General features: G+C 46.2%; 1 protein-coding gene across 1 annotated transcript in view; it reads right to left on the bottom strand.

The window, feature by feature from the left end:
* LOC126215091 (clotting factor C-like) overlaps positions 1-11,740 on the bottom strand; it is a 35,619-nt gene extending 23,879 nt beyond the window's left edge. The window contains exon 1 of the mRNA XM_049941737.1: positions 11,585-11,740. Within this exon, the coding sequence (XP_049797694.1) occupies positions 11,585-11,636 (52 nt within the window). The 5' untranslated portion in view covers positions 11,637-11,740. The remainder of the gene's footprint in view (positions 1-11,584) is intronic.
* Positions 11,741-18,063: the final 6,323 nt, after the last annotated feature.

Here is an 18,063-nt window from a genome sequence, read left to right as displayed (position 1 = left end):
TCAAATATACCGGTCATTTTTGAAACACCCTGTATATGTAATGCAGCTGCACACTTAATAGATAATATGTACAGTAATATAAAATTGTTCTTTATGAAAAATTCCATTTAAAGTCACAGTTTAATTTGTAACACCACAGCTCTTATGCTGTATGGATTTATTTGTTTAATTTTTTTTGCTTCATTTTTTTTTCTCATTTAATATTACATCGTTAAGAACCTGTAAATGTTTTTGATTGAATAGATAATACAAAATTGTATACTCTTTTCTATGTTAAAACTTTGATGTTGTAGTTTGATTCTATGCATAGTAGTGTATCTGTACTGTAAATACTTTGTCCCATTTGGAGGGAACAAAACTTACTGTATATAATTGCAATTCTGTGTGAATAATTTTTTGTAGAAGTGTCAATATGTGCAAATGTTCTGTTTTATATAATGTGTTTGTTTGCTGTTATGTAAATTGCTGACCTTCACTTAGGGCTCTTAGTTATTCTGTATGTAAAAGGTGTAGGGGTTCGCCTCGGGAACGGAACAGCGCAACGCGCGCAAAATGTGGTTGGCATAGGTGGAAAAGGTGGAACTGATAGTCAGTCGGGGACGAGCCAGTAGTCTGAGATGAGCTACGAGTCCGTGCGCTGCCGTGTAAAAGTTGCATAGTGCTGGTTTCGAGAGAGGCTTTTCTGTTATTTTCCAATGCCTCGGATGGATGGATAAATAGCTGGGCTATTCTGGAATTTGCATCTATCTTCGCCACCAAGAAATGACAGTCCAGCAATTCTGTCTGCAATTCCACCTACCAATATGCAGTTGCCACCACATTGCGCAATCATTGCAACGTTATATTGTAAGGATGTACAGTGAAGGATCAGCTTAATGGATGTGTTATTGTGCTGAAATATAAGGTAATTTATATCTGAATTTATGTACCAACCTTGACTTTTTTCCTCATCATAACACCTCTCAGGGTCCTCTCCGTTTGAACTAAAGTGATTACCGAGTGTCCGTACTGAAAGCACGTTAAAATTCCAGTTTTCTAATTAATGGCTCTTGAACATAGTAAAGTGAAAGTTAAAGTGGCAAGAAAGTGAGTTAGAGTTAATGATGCTTGCTGAAAATAACATTCTTAGTAAAAATGCTTATTAATGTGTTGTTGCCAACTTCAAATTAAAATCTCTCAAGACTGAGGCTTATAGAGTTTTGCTAAGTAAATGATCACATTACTGCCTGTTGTTGATCTCGGAAAGTGGGTCAGTATCTTACATTAGTGTTAATTTTATGTCTCACGGTAGTAAAAAATAGAAAACTGCATAGTAGGAAATTATATGTTCATGATTACTGAGTGCTTGTCTCTCTTGTGTGCATATTAACAGTATAAAAACCACTTAGTTTGTGTAAGCTCTGAAAGTGATAGTGTTTTTCTGTACCTGTTATAATTTTGCAAATAGTTAGTGCTGCTTTAGTTGTTAGCTTCAATCTTAAAACATATGTGTGTCAGAGTTCATTGCACTCGCGTGTGGCCAAGTCTAGGTTGTGTTTGTCCGTTATAGTTACTTATACCTACTTTCTTAAACGAGAATGTTAATCATTCTCTTGCCTAGTTAGGCTGGCGGCCGTTTTCTTTATCCGTTGAACAGTGCAGATAGGCAAAATTTTGTTTGGTACTGTTCAAATATTTACGTAATTCTAACTTTCATTTCCGGTAAGCCATTTCCGTTAGGTACAACACGGTCAACTTAACAAAAATCCTCCCAGAGGGTAACACTGCTCTGTTGCTTTATACCATAATTGCTATAACAAAATAGTTTTATTTCAAAACCTGTTTCCAGCTTTAAGGTTATGGTACAATAGTAGCAGACGGGTAGTGTTATACGTGGCTTTTCCGTGACAGGACTATTTTGTTCTGTTGGGGACATACTACGTAATAAACCAAACTTGGTACTTCATAGTATAAGCTACGTAAATACGCTGTTGTAGTGTTATAAATTGTTCATATTTACGTTGTATTATATGTATTGTATTGTATGTTAACCAGTGGCCTAGAAACTATGGAGAGGCTCCGTCCCTGCCGCAGCCGCAGTGGTCCACAACCCCACGACGACTACCGCAGTCCACTTCACCCCTCCAACACCCCACACCGAACCACTCTTTCGGGGTTATTCACATTTACTTTCCTTGTTAATTATGCAATTGACTTTACTAGAAGCCTATATAATTAAATGACTGACTGACGTTATGACATCATTTAATCAGGAAACATTTTGCAGGAGTGGGAGCATAGGAGGTATTGCTACCACTCATTCAAAAGCAGACTTCCCAACTTTTTGAGAACATATTTTGAATTATCTGAAACTAATCAACTCATGAAATGATTAACATTAATAAAAGTTCAGAACCTCACAATTTCAACTGCCTATTTTGCTTTAACACCTACAAGATTCTGAAGTATGACCATGTATTTTTGTTGCTATATTTTTTTCTGCATGAAACAACACCTCTCACTAATTAATTCAATCACAGCCAGAGATTTTGTATAATTTGGGGTCATAACAAATTTATTCCAAGATGGATTTCATACATGTAAACAGGGGGTTTCTGACTCTCTCTCTCTTTCCAAGCATTAATCTCGACTGGTGGGGTCTGCTGGTCAGTCGGATGTGGCATGTTAATTTGAAGGGGTGGCCGGATGACCTTCGTGTCGCCACCCCGTGCCCCCCGGGAAGGGATTAGTGTACTCCAACTGTCTGCGCCTAGTGTAATCCATGGAATAGTGTGCAGATGTCTGCGATCCGTGTAACTGAGGCAGAACGTGGGGACCAGTCCGGAAGTCACCTAGCGGGATGTGGAAAACCGCCTAAAAACCACAACCACGCTGGCCGGCACACGAACCCTCGTCATTAATCCGCCGGGCAAATTCGATCCGGGGCCGGCGCACCTACACGAGTCCAGCAAGCAGTGCGTTAGCGGTTTCAGCTACACTGGTGGGTAGGGGATTTCTGACTAAGGATGAATAATAATGTTCCATATATTTTATGTTTTGCTACCATGAAACCTTTTTTTATAAACCAGATAGTAGTAAAACTGTAGAGCACATGCAGTATAGTAAAATCTACCCTAGCCAATTTTCAAAACATTATGTAGTTTCAGAAGTCACATAATCTTATGCCTGTCTTTAAATAGTCAACGTCCCACAAAGTCACCTGTCACTAACCAATGAGCAACCAGGTAAGATCTCTATGTAGGGCCATTACAGTCCCATCGAGTAAGTACGTAAGAACTATGTAGTTTAAAGTGAAACTTCGTGCTCCAACAACATGGTGCCTTGCACGAGGTTCACTGGAGCCATGGATGCCCACATGAATGTTCCCCAGAGCATAATGGAGCTGCCGCCAGCTTGTCTCTGTCCTGCAGAACGGAAGTCAAGTAGCTGTTCCACTGGAGGACGACGGATTCGCACACTCCCGTCTGCTTGATGAAGAAGGTGTTGGGATTCATCAGATGAAGAAAAGCTCTGCCACTGCGCCAACGTCCAGTGCCGATGGTCACGTGTTATCATTGGCATTTTTTTCTTCTTTTTTTTCTCCTTTATTGAGTTTCGATTCCCCCCGAAGGGGGCAGGCTGGCAGCAGCTTAGTACGTTGCTCTTCAGCCTACAGAATTTGTTTTAAAAAATGAAAATAATAAATAATAAAAGCTGGCGGTAAAATCGGTGACATAAATGGTCAAATGGCGGAAAATTGTGGAACTTAAAACATAAAACAAAGGGTTGATGATGCTAATACACTTCTGGAAATTGAAATAAGAACACCGTGAATTCATTGTCCCAGGAAGGGGAAACTTTATTGACACATTCCTGGGGTCAGATACATCACATGATCACACTGACAGAACCACAGGCACATAGACACAGGCAACAGAGCATGCACAATGTCGGCACTAGTACAGTGTATATCCACCTTTCGCAGCAATGCAGGCTGCTATTCTCCCATGGAGACGATCGTAGAGATGCTGGATGTAGTCCTGTGGAACGGCTTGCCATGCCATTTCCACCTGGCGCCTCAGTTGGACCAGCGTTAGTGCTGGACGTGCAGACCGCGTGAGACGACGCTTCATCCAGTCCCAAACATGCTCAATGGGGGACAGATCCGGAGATCTTGCTGGCCAGGGTAGTTGACTTACACCTTCTAGAGCACGTTGGGTGGCACGGGATACATGCGGACGTGCATTGTCCTGTTGGAACAGCAAGTTCCCTTGCCGGTCTAGGAATGGTAGAACGATGGGTTCGATGACGGTTTGGATGTACCGTGCACTATTCAGTGTCCCCTCGACGATCACCAGTGGTGTACGGCCAGTGTAGGAGATCGCTCCCCACACCATGATGCCGGGTGTTGGCCCTGTGTGCCTCGGTCGTATGCAGTCCTGATTGTGGCGCTCACCTGCACGGCGCCAAACACGCATACGACTATCATTGGCACCAAGGCAGAAGCGACTCTCATCGCTGAAGACGACACGTCTCCATTCGTCCCTCCATTCACGCCTGTCGCGACACCACTGGAGGCAGGCTGCACGATGTTGGGGCGTGAGCGGAAGACGGCCTAACGGTGTGCGGGACCGTAGCCCAGCTTCATGGAGACGGTTGCGAATGGTCCTCGCCGATACCCCAGGAGCAACAGTGTCCTTAATTTGCTGGGAAGTGGCGGTGCGGTCCCCTACGGCACTGCGTAGGATCCTACGGTCTTGGCGTGCATCCGTGCGTCGCTACGGTCCGGTCCCAGGTCGACGGACACGTGCACCTTCCGCCGACCACTGGCGACAACATCGATGTACTGTGGAGACCTCACGCCCCACGTGTTGAGCAATTCGGCGGTACGTCCACCCGGCCTCCCGCATGCCCACTATACGCCCTCGCTCAAAGTCCGTCAACTGCACATACGGTTCACGTCCACGCTGTCGCGGCATGCTACCAGTGTTAAAGACTGCGATGGAGCTCCGTATGCCACGGCAAACTGGCTGACACTGACGGCGGCGGTGCACAAATGCTGCGCAGCTAGCGCCATTCGACGGCCAACACCGCGGTTCCTGGTGTGTCCGCTGTGCCGTGCGTGTGATCATTGCTTGTACAGCCCTCTCGCAGTGTCTGGAGCAAGTATGGTGGGTCTGACACACCGGTGTCAATGTGTTCTTTTTTCCATTTCCAGGAGTGTAAAATACACAAGAAGCAGAAAAATAATAGACAGACAATTAAAAAACACGGCGACAGTCTGGTTTCTGTTTGCAAAGGATATGAAATTCACACTCAGCGACAGCATGATTTCTGTTTGCAAAACTTTGGATAGACGCACAACACTGAACACTCAGTTGAACACTGCACTAAAAAGTTGGCACAAATATGACACACCACAGCTGAGGGAGGGCAGACGGGGGGAACTGGGACAGACAATGGGAAGGAAAAGGGGGGAAGGAGAGGAAAAAACGATGTGGAGGGCAGGGGGGAAGGAGTCGATAGGGGATGAGGACCCATAACAAAGGGGGGGGGCGCAGATGTGACAGGGAGTGGGGAAACGCAGAGGAGGGGAATGCAAAAGGACTCAGGGGGGGGGGGAGAGAAGGGAGGCAGAGAGAGGTTAGGTGGGGAGAAAACAGGATGGAACGGAGGGGGAGAGGGAGCCCGAGGAAAGGACAGAGGAATGGAGGGGGAGATGAGAATCAGAGTTGATAAATGGAGGGAGAGAGGGCATCATCCGGGAGGGCGAGTTGACGGAAGCCACCTTGGGAAAGGAGATGAAGGGTGTAGAGGTGGAGGGTAGGGGGGACACAACAGTGAAGGTGGGGCAGAGAACGAGGGTTGGAGAGGAGAGGAGCAACCAGGGGGTGAGGGGGATCAAGGTGGCGGGAGGTGTAGAGTATGCGGATATATTCGAGGAACAGGAGCAGATGGGGGAAAGGAATGAGGTCATAGAGGATCCGCATGGGGGACGGGATGATTGCGTCGTCAGCTGCGGAATCCCACGATTAGGTGTGGTTTCACCTTGGTTTCGCCACGTGTAGAAGACACTCAGCACAGCACTGCTCGGACAGCCGACGAGTCATGCGGTTTACGAATTGCTCGTGCAGAGCCTACGGGCCATCACGATCTGAACTCGGCCAAACTCAGATGTAACGCGTACCTTGCCCTTTCTACACCTGGACAGTACGCCCATTGGTACCACATGCACCGTGCGTGTGACTGCCTGACTAGCAGTCGTTGCTCACCAGGTGATGCTGCTATCGCCTGGACGGGTTTATATCGATAGTAGGTCGGTTGTCATAATGATCTGGCTGATCAGGGTACTTACATTTATGTTCAACAGATGGCACTCAATTAGGCAGTCTATGTAAAAACACATACGTATTCAAATTCAACGTTGTGTCCAAATTTCGAAGCAATCGCCGAAGAACTTTTGCAGATTTAAGATTTTGAATAACGAGCCTTTATAATTTTCTTTGTATAGGTGAAAGTGAACATTGAAGAGTTCAGCACATTAGAAACTATCAACAAAGTAATTGCGCAACTGTTGTGTAAAATTCTTATGGGTGACTGTGAGCATCACATCTACTGTACATCTATAGTCTGCAAACTACCGTGAAGTGCATGGCAGAGGGTACGGCCCACTGTACCACTTACTAGGGTTTCTTCTTGTTCCATTCATTTACGGAGTGCGAGAAGAATGATTGTTTGAACGCCTCTGTGTGTGCAGTAATTATTCTAATCTTATCCACATGATCCCTAGGTGAGCGAGATGTAGGAGGTTGTAGTATATTCCTTGAGTAATCATTTTTAAGCCGACTCCTGAAACTTTGTTACTAGACAGTCTCGTGTTACAGAATGAAATTTTCACTTTGCAGCGGAGTGTGCGTTGATATGAAACTTCCCGGCAGATTAAAACTGTGTGCCGGACCGACATTCGAAAACGGGACCTTTGTCTTTCGCGGGCAAGTGCTCTATCAACTGAGCTACCCAAGCAAGACTCACGACCCGTCATCACAGTTTCAATTCTGCCATAAGTTTGTAGAGCACTTTCCCGCGAAAGGCAAAGGTCCCGATTTCCAGTCTTGGTCCGGCACACAGTTTTAATCTGCCAGGAAGTTTCAGTCTCGCAGTCTGCAAGAGTCTGCCAGTTCACTTCCTTCAGCATTTCTGTAGCACTCTCCCACGGATTAAACAATCTGGTGACCATTCGTGCTGCCCTTCTCTGTATACATTCAATATCCCCTGTTAGTCCTATATGCAACGGGTCCCACACACGTGAGCAATATTCTAGAATTGGTCGTACTGAAGATTTGTAAGCAATTATCTTTTGTAGTGTGATTGCACTTCCCTGGTATTCAGCCAATAAACGGAGGTCTACCACCTGTTTTACCCACAACTGAGTCTATGTGATCATTCCATTTCATATTCCTACAGAGTGCTACATCCAGGTATTTGTATGAGTTAGCCGATTCCAACTGTGACTTATTATCCGCCCCTGGTAGCTGAGTGATCGCCGACAAGGTAGCTCAGCGTGTTCGGTCAGAGGGTTAGCTGACACCTCTGTAATAAAAAAACTGAGTTAATCGATCAACAACGAATTTAAATGGATGTCTTACGACGTCCGCCCCGAGCAGATGCAACGAACAAAAGCGAACAAAATGAGATAAAAAAAAAGTGGACAGCGTGACGGGATGTCATACCTAATACCCCGGGTTCGATTCCCGGCTGGGTCGGAGGTTTTCTCCGCTCAGGGACTGGGTGTTATGTTGTCCTAATCATCATCATTTCATCCACATCGACGCGCAAGTCGCCGAAGTGGCGTCAACTCTTAAAGACTTGCACCAGGCGAACGGTCTACCCGACGGTAGGCCCTAGCCACATGGCATTTTTGCAGTGGCTTGTTGACTTTTTCGTTTGGTGAAAACGCAAAATTTTACATTCCGAACACGTAGAGCAAGTTGTAATCCTTTCACCATGTTGTAATCTTATCAGGATCTCACTGAATATTTAGGCAGCTTCCTTCAGATAGGACTTCAGCATAGATAACTGCATCATCTGCAAAAAGCCTGATTTTACTCGTAATACTGTAGTTTTCAGAGAATACATTTAGCTAAGTTTCACAGGATGTCGTATCACGCCCTCTACTAACAAAACTGTAGTAATTTTCACAATCAATCGTTGGATGATTTATGTCTCCACCGATAATTAAAGTATGATTGGTGAACTTAGATACAAGCGAACTGAGGTTTTCTCTAAAGTTTTCGGTTAAATCAGGAGACGAGCCTGATGGGCGATAAAAGGATACAACTATTTTATGTCCACCGCTAGTCTTGCCCAAACATCTCACATGCACTGATGAATATCGCTTGCAGCGGCAATCATTATACCAGGGCGCTGTCACATACGAGGGCTGTTCAAAAAGTACGGTAACTTTTCAAATTGTGCGGCCAACGTACAATCTATTATCGACCTCTTTTTGTTATGTTGGCACACATGTCCCGAACATATGTTTACAGTTTCAAGTGTACAGCATACTTCGTTTGTTTTTGGCAGATAGGAAGGTTGGACGTGTTTTAGTGTGCTCGGCGATTTTCGATTGTTATAAAAAATGGAGCAAAGAAATTGCATCAAATTTTGTATGAAAAATGGACTCAAGTGCTCTAAAACACTTGAAATGTTGACAGTGGCATACGGTGAGTCTGCTCCAAGTAAAAAAATATTTACAACTGGTACAAGCTCTTCAAAGGTGGCCGAGAAAATGCCGATGACGAATCTCGCTCTGGACGCCCCATCTCATCAACAACAGCTGATAACGTCGAAGCTGTGAAGAAAATTGTTTTGGAAAATCGTCGAATTACCGCAAGAGAATTTGCTGAGGATGTTGGAATACCGGTCGGCTCGTGTCACACTGTTTTTTCTGATGTTTTGAGCACGAGACATGTGTCAGCGAAGTTCGTTCCAAAGCTTCTCAATTTTGATCAGAAGAACCGTCGCATGAGCATCGCTCAGGACCTCTTGAATGACGTCAATGATGATCCTGATTTGCTCAAAAGGGTCATACTGGTGACGAAACATGGGCTTATGGTTATCACGTCGAAACCAAAGCCGAATCGTTGCAATGGAAGCATCCGTGAGAGCCAAGACCGAATAAAGCACACCAAGTTCGATCAAATGTCAAAGTTTTGCTCACTGTTTTTTTTTCAATTATCGTGGTGAAGTCAGTTTTTGCTTCAAGGTCGTACGGTCAATAAGGAGTATTATATCGAACGCCATGCGCCTCCTGCGAGAATTAGTATGGAAAAAACGTTCGGAATTGTGGGAAAACAATTCGTGGCTTTTGCACCATGACAATGCACCTGCTCATTCGTCATTGCTTGTGGGAAATTGTTTGGCCAAAAACAACACGGCACGTATGCCCCAGCCACCATATTCACCGGATTTGGCCCCTGCGACTTTTTCCTGTTCCCAAAACTGAAGAGACTTACCAAAGGACTAAGATTTTCAACGATTGATAAAATAAAAACTGCATCGCTGCAAGTACTGAAGACTGTACCAGAATGTGCTTATGAGAAATGCTTCGAGGATTGGAAGAAGCGTTGGCACAAGTGTATTGTATCTGAGGAAGACTACTTTGAAGGGACGACGTAAATATTAATGAATAAATAAATATTTTTTCATAAAAATACGAGGCGTGTTTTTTAAGTAAGTACCGTTTTTTAAATTAAAAAAAAAGTCGTGCTAAGATATCTCAATAATTTTATTTTTCATGAAAACCTGTACCTTAATCTCCACACTGACGCCATTACAGTCTGATTCCTCCTTGTTTACGTTGTGTACTGAGTGTTTAAGATGCCTCCGATAATCATGAGTCCCACCGACTGTGAGGTACGGGCTGTTATAAGATTTCTCAGTCCTAAAGGCCTAAAAGCGATCGATACTCATCGTGAGATCTGTGCAGTTTACGGAGAAAACATTATGAGTGAAGCCGGCCGGTGTGGCCGTGTGGTTCTAGGCGCTTCAGTCTGCAACCGCGTGACCGCTACGGTCGCAGGTTCGAATCCTGCCTCGGGCATGGATGTGTGTGATGCCCTTAGGTTAGTTAGGTTTAAGTAGTTCTCAGTTCTAGGGGACTGATGACCACAGATGTTAAGTCCCATACTGCTCAGAGCCATTTGAACCATTTGAACAATTATGAGTGATGGAAGGGTGAGAAAGTGGATGAGAGCATTTAAAGATGGCCGAACAAATGTGCACGATGGACAACGGAGTGGGCGTCCTTCGGTCGTTAATGAAAGTTTGGTGCAAGAAGTGGACAATAAGGTGAGAGAAAACAGACACTTTACGATTTCCTCCTTGCGCGATGACTTTCATAACGTTTCTCGTAGGTTTTTGTATGGCACTGTGACGGAGCACTTGAATTACCGAAAATTGTGCGCACGTTGGGTACCGAAAATGTTGACGGATGTACACAAAACCAAACGTTTAGACAGTGCATTGACTTTCCTTGAGCGGCACCACAACGACGGTGATGATTTCTTAAGCGAAATTACTACGGACGATGAAACATGGGTGGCCTATGTCACATCAGAATCAAAGCAACAGCCCATGGAGATTCACCCAGAAAAGTGAAGTTTAAGCAAACAATTTCTGCCCCGAAAATCATGTGCACAGTTTTTTGGGACAGAAAAGGAGTATTGCTTGTGGAATTTCTGCCTCGTAATGAGACAATCAATGCAGCAGCTTACTGTAAGACATTGCACAATCTGCGCCGTTCAATTCAGAACAAAAGACGTATCAAGTTGAGCAAGGGCTATCGTTTTGCTGCAAGACAATGTCCGTCCGCATGTGGCGAATCAGACCAAACCTCTCATCACATCTTTTCGACGGGAAACTCTAGATCATCCTCCTTACAGCCCCAATCTTGCACCCAGTGACTACCATCTGTTGCTGCACTTGAAGAAACACCTGGGCGGTCAGCGTCTTCGAGACGATGACGAAGTCAAAACAGTGGTGATGCAGTGGTTAACAAGTCAGGCGGCAGACTTCTATGAGAAGGGTATTCAGAAACTGGTACAACGTTGTGACAAGTGCCTCAATATTGACGGAAATTATGTAGAAAAGTAGATTAAGGTACAGGCTTTCATGTAAAAATAAAATTATTGAGATATCTTAGCACGACTTTGCCGGCCGAAGTGGCCGTGCGGTTAAAGGCGCTGCAGTCTGGAACCGCAAGACCGCTACGGTCGCAGGTTCGAATCCTGCCTCGGGCATGGATGTTTGTGATGTCCTTAGGTTAGTTAGGTTTAACTAGTTCTAAGTTCTAGGGGACTAATGACCTCAGCAGTTGAGTCCCATAGTGCTCAGAGCCATTTGAACCATTTTTTTTAGCACGACTTTTTCTTTTATTTCAAAACGGTACTTACTTAAAAAAACACGCCTCGTATAAGGTCACCTTAGTTTTTGAGCACACCTCCTACGCGACAGACCGTTAATACAATGCGGCAACTGTGGCGGATAGGTCGCGTCGTAAATAGCAGTTTGCAGCTGAACTGCCCGAACAGCAGCCGGTACTTACGAGCGGTGAGCAGCAGCAAGAGCGTCCAGAACTGCCGTCGGCGGAGGTCCATAGCGAACTGCGGGGCTTCACCAGCAGCCTGCACGTATAAGCGAGGCCACTGGCCTGTATTGGTCGCTGGGGATACCGGGAAGTACCGCAAGATTCAGGAAGGCCAGCAAGCTGAAACGCGTTGCGGTTCTGCGAACGGAGAAGGAACTCACCAAGGACGCCAACAAGCTGTTAGCCAATACAGCGTAGAGCTCATCGTGTGCGTCCGCAAGGCGGGGGCAGAGACGGAGGAAGGGGGTGGGGGCAAGAGGGGCACTCGCCCCCTCCTGGAATCTACAGACTTGTTATTCATTACGGAATTCTCTCAAATTCGTAGCAGTCACTATCTGTGACACCATCGCACTGCAGATTTAACACTGCCCACCGCAACAGGAAGTACACTACTGGCCATTAAAATTGCTACACCAAGAAAAAATGGTTCAAATGGCTCTGAGCACTATGGGACTCAACTGCTGAGGTCATTAGTCCCCTAGAACTTACAACTAGTTAAACCTAACTAACCTAAGGACATCACACACATCCATGCCCGAGGCAGGATTCGAACCTGCGACCGTAGCGGTCTCGCGGTTCCAGACTGCAGCGCCTTTAACCGCACGGCCACTTCGGCCGGCTTCTACACCAAGAAGAAATGCAGATCATAAACAGGTATTCATTGGACAAATATATTATACCAGAGCTGACATGTGATTACATTTTCCCGCAATTTTTGTGCATAGATTCTGAGAAATCAGCACCCAGAAGAACCACCTCCGGCCGTAATAACGACCTTGATACGCCTGGGCGTTAGACAGAGCTTGGATGGCAACCTGCGGTCGTGCATTATCCTGCTGAAATGTAGAGTTTCGCAGGGATCGAATGAAGGGTAGAGCCACGGGTCGCACATCTGAAATGTAACGTCCACTGTTCAAAGTGGCGTCAATGCGAACAAGAGGTGACCGAGACGTGTAACCAATGGCACCCCATACCATCACGCCTGGTGATACGCCAGTATGGCGATGATGAATACACGCTTCCAATGTGCGTTCACCGCGATCTCGCCAAACACGGATGCGACCATCGTGATGCTGTAAATAGAACCTGGATTCATTCGAAAAAATTACGTTTTGCCATTAGTGCACCCAGGTTCGTCGTTGAGTACACCATCGCAGGCGCTCCTGTCTGTGATGCAGCGTCAAGGGTAACCGCAGCCACGGTCTCCGAGCTGATAGTCCATGCTGCTGCAAACGTCGTCGAACTGTTAGTGCAGATGGTTGTTGCCTCGCAAACGTCCCCATCTGTTGACTCAGGGATCGAGACGTGGCTGCACGATCTGTTACAGCCGTGCGGATAAGATGCCTGTCATCTCGACTGCTAGTGATACGAGGCCGTTGGGATCCAGCACGGCGTTCCGTATTACCCTCCTGAACCTAGCGATTCCATATTCATTCGTTGGATCTCGACCAATGCGAGCAGCAATGTCGCGATACGATAAACCGCAATCGCGATAGGCTACAATCCGACCTTTATCGAAGTCGTAAACGTGATGGTATGCATTTCTCCTCCTTGCATGAGGCATCTGAACAACATTTCACCAGGCAATGCCGGTCAACTGCTGTTTGTGTATGAGAAATCGGGAGGAAACTTTCCTCAGGTCAGCACGTTGTAGGTGTCGCCACCAGCGCCAACCTTGTGTGAATGCTCTGAAAAGCTAATCATTTGCATATCACAGCATCCTCTTCCTGTCGGTTAAATTTCGCGTCTGTAGCACGTCATCTTCGTGGTGTAGCAATTTCAATGGCCAGTAGTGTACGTCAGATGTACAGGGTATAGGCAAAGTAATGTGAACACCTGTACTTACTTGGGAATGGTTTATTAATTAGTGGTTGGACCCCCTTTGCCCGTAATAGAGCTGCGATTCTTCTTAGAGCATTCCCATGTAACGATTTTATAGTCTCCAGTGGAATGTTTTGCCACTCTTCGATCAGAACCTCTTCTAACTCCTGTAGTGACGAGGGAGGAGGAAATCTGCTTCGAAGTCTGGGCTCCAATACGGCCCACAAGGGTTAGATAATGTTCAAGTCTGGGGGCTGTGCTAGGCAGGAAAGACGCTGCAGTTCAGTTGCATGTTCCTCATACCACGATTGTACTGCCCTGGGTGTGTGGATGGGTGAATTATCGTCCTGAAATATGGCATCATTGTTGGGGAACAACATTTGAATCATAGGGTGCACCTGATCTCCTAAAATGTTCACATAATTGTTGGCTGTAACGCGGCCTTTGATAGTAATTATGGTACCCTCAGAGTACCATGATGTGGCTGTCCACACCATCACTCTTCCACCTCCACGCTTCACCGATGGAGTCAAGCAATCAGGATTGTCGGCTTCTTTTGGTGTTCTCTAGATGTTGGAAATGACGGAAACGTTGACTCGTCGGACCATATGACGTGTTTCTACTGACCAGCCATCCAGGATATATGCTCCTGACACCATGCTTTTCGCTTCTTTGCGTTGGTTGTCGTCTCTAACATTTCGGTATAGCAGCTCGTCCACCAATATTCTTCGCGCTATGGGGTTCTCGGCGTACAGTGTCGATAGATACGGGGTCTCGAAGATAGCTACTGACAAGGGAACCTCGCCATCGCACCCCCCTCAGATTTAGTTATAAGTTGGCACAGGGATAGGCCATGAAAAACTGAACACAGATCAATCGAGAAAACAGGAAGAAGTTGTATGGAACTATGAAAAAAAATAAGCAAAATATACAAACTGAGTAGTCCGTGTCCAAGATACGCCACATCAAGGTACGTGTACACTGATGAGCACCGTGGTCCCGTGGTTACCGCGAGCAGCTACGAACGTCAGGTCCCTGGTTCAACCCTCCCTCGACTGAAAAGTTTTAATTTTTTATTTTCAGACAATTATCAAAGTTCATGCACTCAGACATGATCAACTTCGCTCTCCAAAATTCCAGGACATGTTCAGATTTGCTTGGACACATGCAGGATTTGACGGTCTACAGACGGAAAAACTTGAAAACGTTAAAAACGTATGTTTTGACAGGGCACAGGGAAAACTGTGCGACTGTCAAACTTACATTCATTTGTTGCCGTTTATGTGACAAACTCTTATGTTTTCATCACATTTTTGGGAGTGATTATCACATCCACAAGAAAACCTAAATCGGGCGAGGTAGAAGAAACTTTTTACCCATTCGCCAAGTGTGCAAGTTAGGTGGGTCGACAACATATTCCTGTAATGTGAAGCACATGTCGTCATCAGTGTCGTATAGAATATTTGAGACGTGTTTTCCTGTGGAGGAATCGGTTGACCTATGAATTTGCGATCAAATGTTTTCGGTTCCTATTGGAGAGGCACGTCCTTTCGTCTACTAATCGCACGGTTTTGCGGTGCGGTCGCAAAACACAGACACTAAACTTATTACAGTGAACAGAGACGTCAATGAATGAACGGTCAGATCGTAACTTTGCGAAAATAAAGTAAGTAAAATTGTTACTCGAGGGAGGACTCGAACCAACCACCTATCCTTCCGCAGTCACTCACGCTAACCACGGGACCACGGGGCTCCTCAGCTTACACAGTCCTTGATGTTGCATATCCTACACGTGGACTACTCGCTTTGTATAATTTGCTTATTTTTTCATAGGTCCACACAACTTCTTCCTGTTTTCTCGATTGATCTGTGTTCAGTTTTTCAAGGCCTATCCACTGTGTCAATTTATAACTAAATCTGAGGGGGGTGCGATGGGGAGGTTCCCTTGTGAGTTCTGCAGTCACTTTAGCCTCCGTGGTTTTGTGTTGTTTTGACAATTCGTGTTAGCCAACGACGATCTCTGTCATTTAGTTTTGATTTGCGCCAATTATTACGTTTACGCGAAGACGTCTTTCCATGTTTTGTGTAGGCTGTCATTGCTGTTGAAACAGTTGCTCTTGAAACATCCAATATGTTGGCTATCTTGGTTCCTGATGCTCCAGCTAATCGGGCCCCCACAGTCTGCCCCCTCTGGAACTCTGTTAGGTCTGGCATTGCACGTCGACCTCGGCCTCTGAATGCAAATACGAAGTGTGAACTACTCGTAAACAGAATGAGATTTTCACTCTGCAGCGGAGTGTGCGCTGATATGAAACGTCCTGGCAGATTAAAACTGTGCGCCCGACCGAGACTCGAACTCGGGACCTTTGCCTTTCGCGGGCAAGTGCTCTACCATCTGAGCCGGCCGCAGTGGCCAAGCGGTTCTAGGCAATTAAGTCCGGAACCGCGCGACTGCTACGGTCGCAGGTTCGAATCCTGCCTCGGGCATGGATGTGTGTGATGTCCTTAGGTTAGTTAGGTTTAAGTAGTTCTAAGTTCTAGGGGACTGATGACCTCAGATGTTAAGTCCCATAGTGCTCAGAGCCATCTACCACTTGAGCTACCGAAGCACGACTAACGCCCGGTACTCACAGCTTTACTTCTGCCAGTACCTTGTCTCCTACCTTCCAAACTTTACAGAAGCTCTCCTGCGAACCATGCAGAACTAGCACTCCTGAAAGAAAGGATATTGCGGAGACATGGCTTAGCCACAGCCTGGGGGATGTTTCCAGAATGAGATTTTCACTCTGCAGCGGAGTGTGCGCTGATATGAAACTTCCTGGCAGATTAAAACTGAGTGCCCGACCGAGACTCGAACTCGGGACCTTTACCTTTCCGTTGCAGAGTGAAAATCTCATTCTGGAAACATCCCCCAGGCTGTGGCTAAGCCATGTCTCCGCAATATCCTTTCTTTCAGGAGTGCTAGTTCTGCATGGTTTGCAGGAGAGCTTCTGTAAAGTTTGGAAGGTAGGAGACAAGGTACTCGCAGAAGTAAAGCTGTGAGTACCGGGCGTTAGTCGTGCTTCAGTAGCTCAGTTGGTAGAGCACTTGCCCGCGAAAGGCAGAGGTCCCGAGTTCGAGTCTCGGTTGGGCACACAGTTTTAATCTGCCAGGAAGTTTCATACTCGTAAACAACCTGCACTGATGCCTAGCCCGTACTGAATATGCACAGTCCAGTGCGACATGTGCCTTACCTTCTCTGTCGACCATCAGACAGAACCATCTCATTACTACCACTGTCCACATTATTTTGCCCATCCCCTGTAGAAATCACTACTGTAACATTTCTGTCACTAAATGTAACTGGGTTTTCTCTTTTGATGCTAGTCAATTGTCAGGATGAGCATTCTAAAGCATTATGTCAGGGTGAAAATACTAAATTAATTAATTTTTCTCTCTTAACAACATGTGGGCAGGGTGGGTTCTTCCTTGGCTCAGGTATGAGGTCGAATGAAACATCATTTTTACATAAGATAACTTTTATTGAAGATTTGTACAACTGTTTCTTACTCGATGTTCTGGCTCGGAGAGCGACAGCTGTGTCGTTTGCGAAGTCTTCTGCTGCGGCAGCGGCGGCGGCGGCGGCGTCTGATTACGCGTGGCAGTGTGTATCTCGTGTCGCCGTCTCGCCCAGCTGACTGGAGACGCGCAGCGCGAAGTGGCCCGTTTAATTATTGAGAGCGAAGTCGTGCATCGGATGGTGATACCTTGGATATGGCGTCCCAGTGTTTCTCTTCTCTAAACGGCCGCGTGTGTTGTGCATCGGCCAGCGGAGCGGCGCGGTGGGGGAAGGCCAGTGTCCCGGACTCGAACAACGGACTCCCGCTTGCCAGTCTTCGGCTGTCAGATCTTCATCCCAACTCACAGGTGACTGCTGATGTGAGGCCGTCTCCTTCCCGTCCTCACGAGTCACCCGGGTGCGTAAAAACCAGACATCAAATACCTTTTAACTTCTGTCTTCTGGCGCCGCGGTTGCTCCTTGCTATTCCATTACAGCGGCGGACTTGGTGCGTCTGTGCATGATGCAGTCTCTTCTTGCATGTCGGTCTTCAGCACCGAAACTGACTGAAAACTACTGCTACGCTTCTTCACTTCTTCGTCTTCTTCGTCTCTCGTCTCCGTCTCAGGCTCACTGCGTCTCGCGTATTTATTCACTTCAGTATACTGGAGGTGAACGACTTCACGGTCATTGCCTCTTCTGTCACGTTGAAAAGCTTCGCGAAGAATCTTCTTAACGACGGTCATTGGCTCTTGGAATGTAGGCGAGGGCCTTTGCTCACATGTGACAACTGAGAAACACGTGAGCCGGTTGGGCGATGCCCTGACGGCTGAATCGACAGTGCCCGCTTATGTGGAACTTGCTGACTTCACGGTCATTGTCTCTTCTGCTCTGCTGTTCTGCCCGCTGTTTGCCAGTATGTAGCTCTCTAAACTAAACCAAGTTTTCATTTATATTCTAATTTCCAGTTCACTTTGATTTCACTAACACTACACTGCTAGACTTGTCTTAGCTGTAACTCTGTTCATCTATACCTCACCCCACCGTACAGCGAATGGCGAAGGATACCATATACCAC

The sequence above is a fragment of the Schistocerca nitens genome, chromosome 12 (assembly GCF_023898315.1).
Source record: "Schistocerca nitens isolate TAMUIC-IGC-003100 chromosome 12, iqSchNite1.1, whole genome shotgun sequence".
Classification (NCBI taxonomy): domain Eukaryota; kingdom Metazoa; phylum Arthropoda; class Insecta; order Orthoptera; family Acrididae; genus Schistocerca; species Schistocerca nitens.
This window is presented reverse-complemented; position numbering and strand designations above follow the sequence as displayed.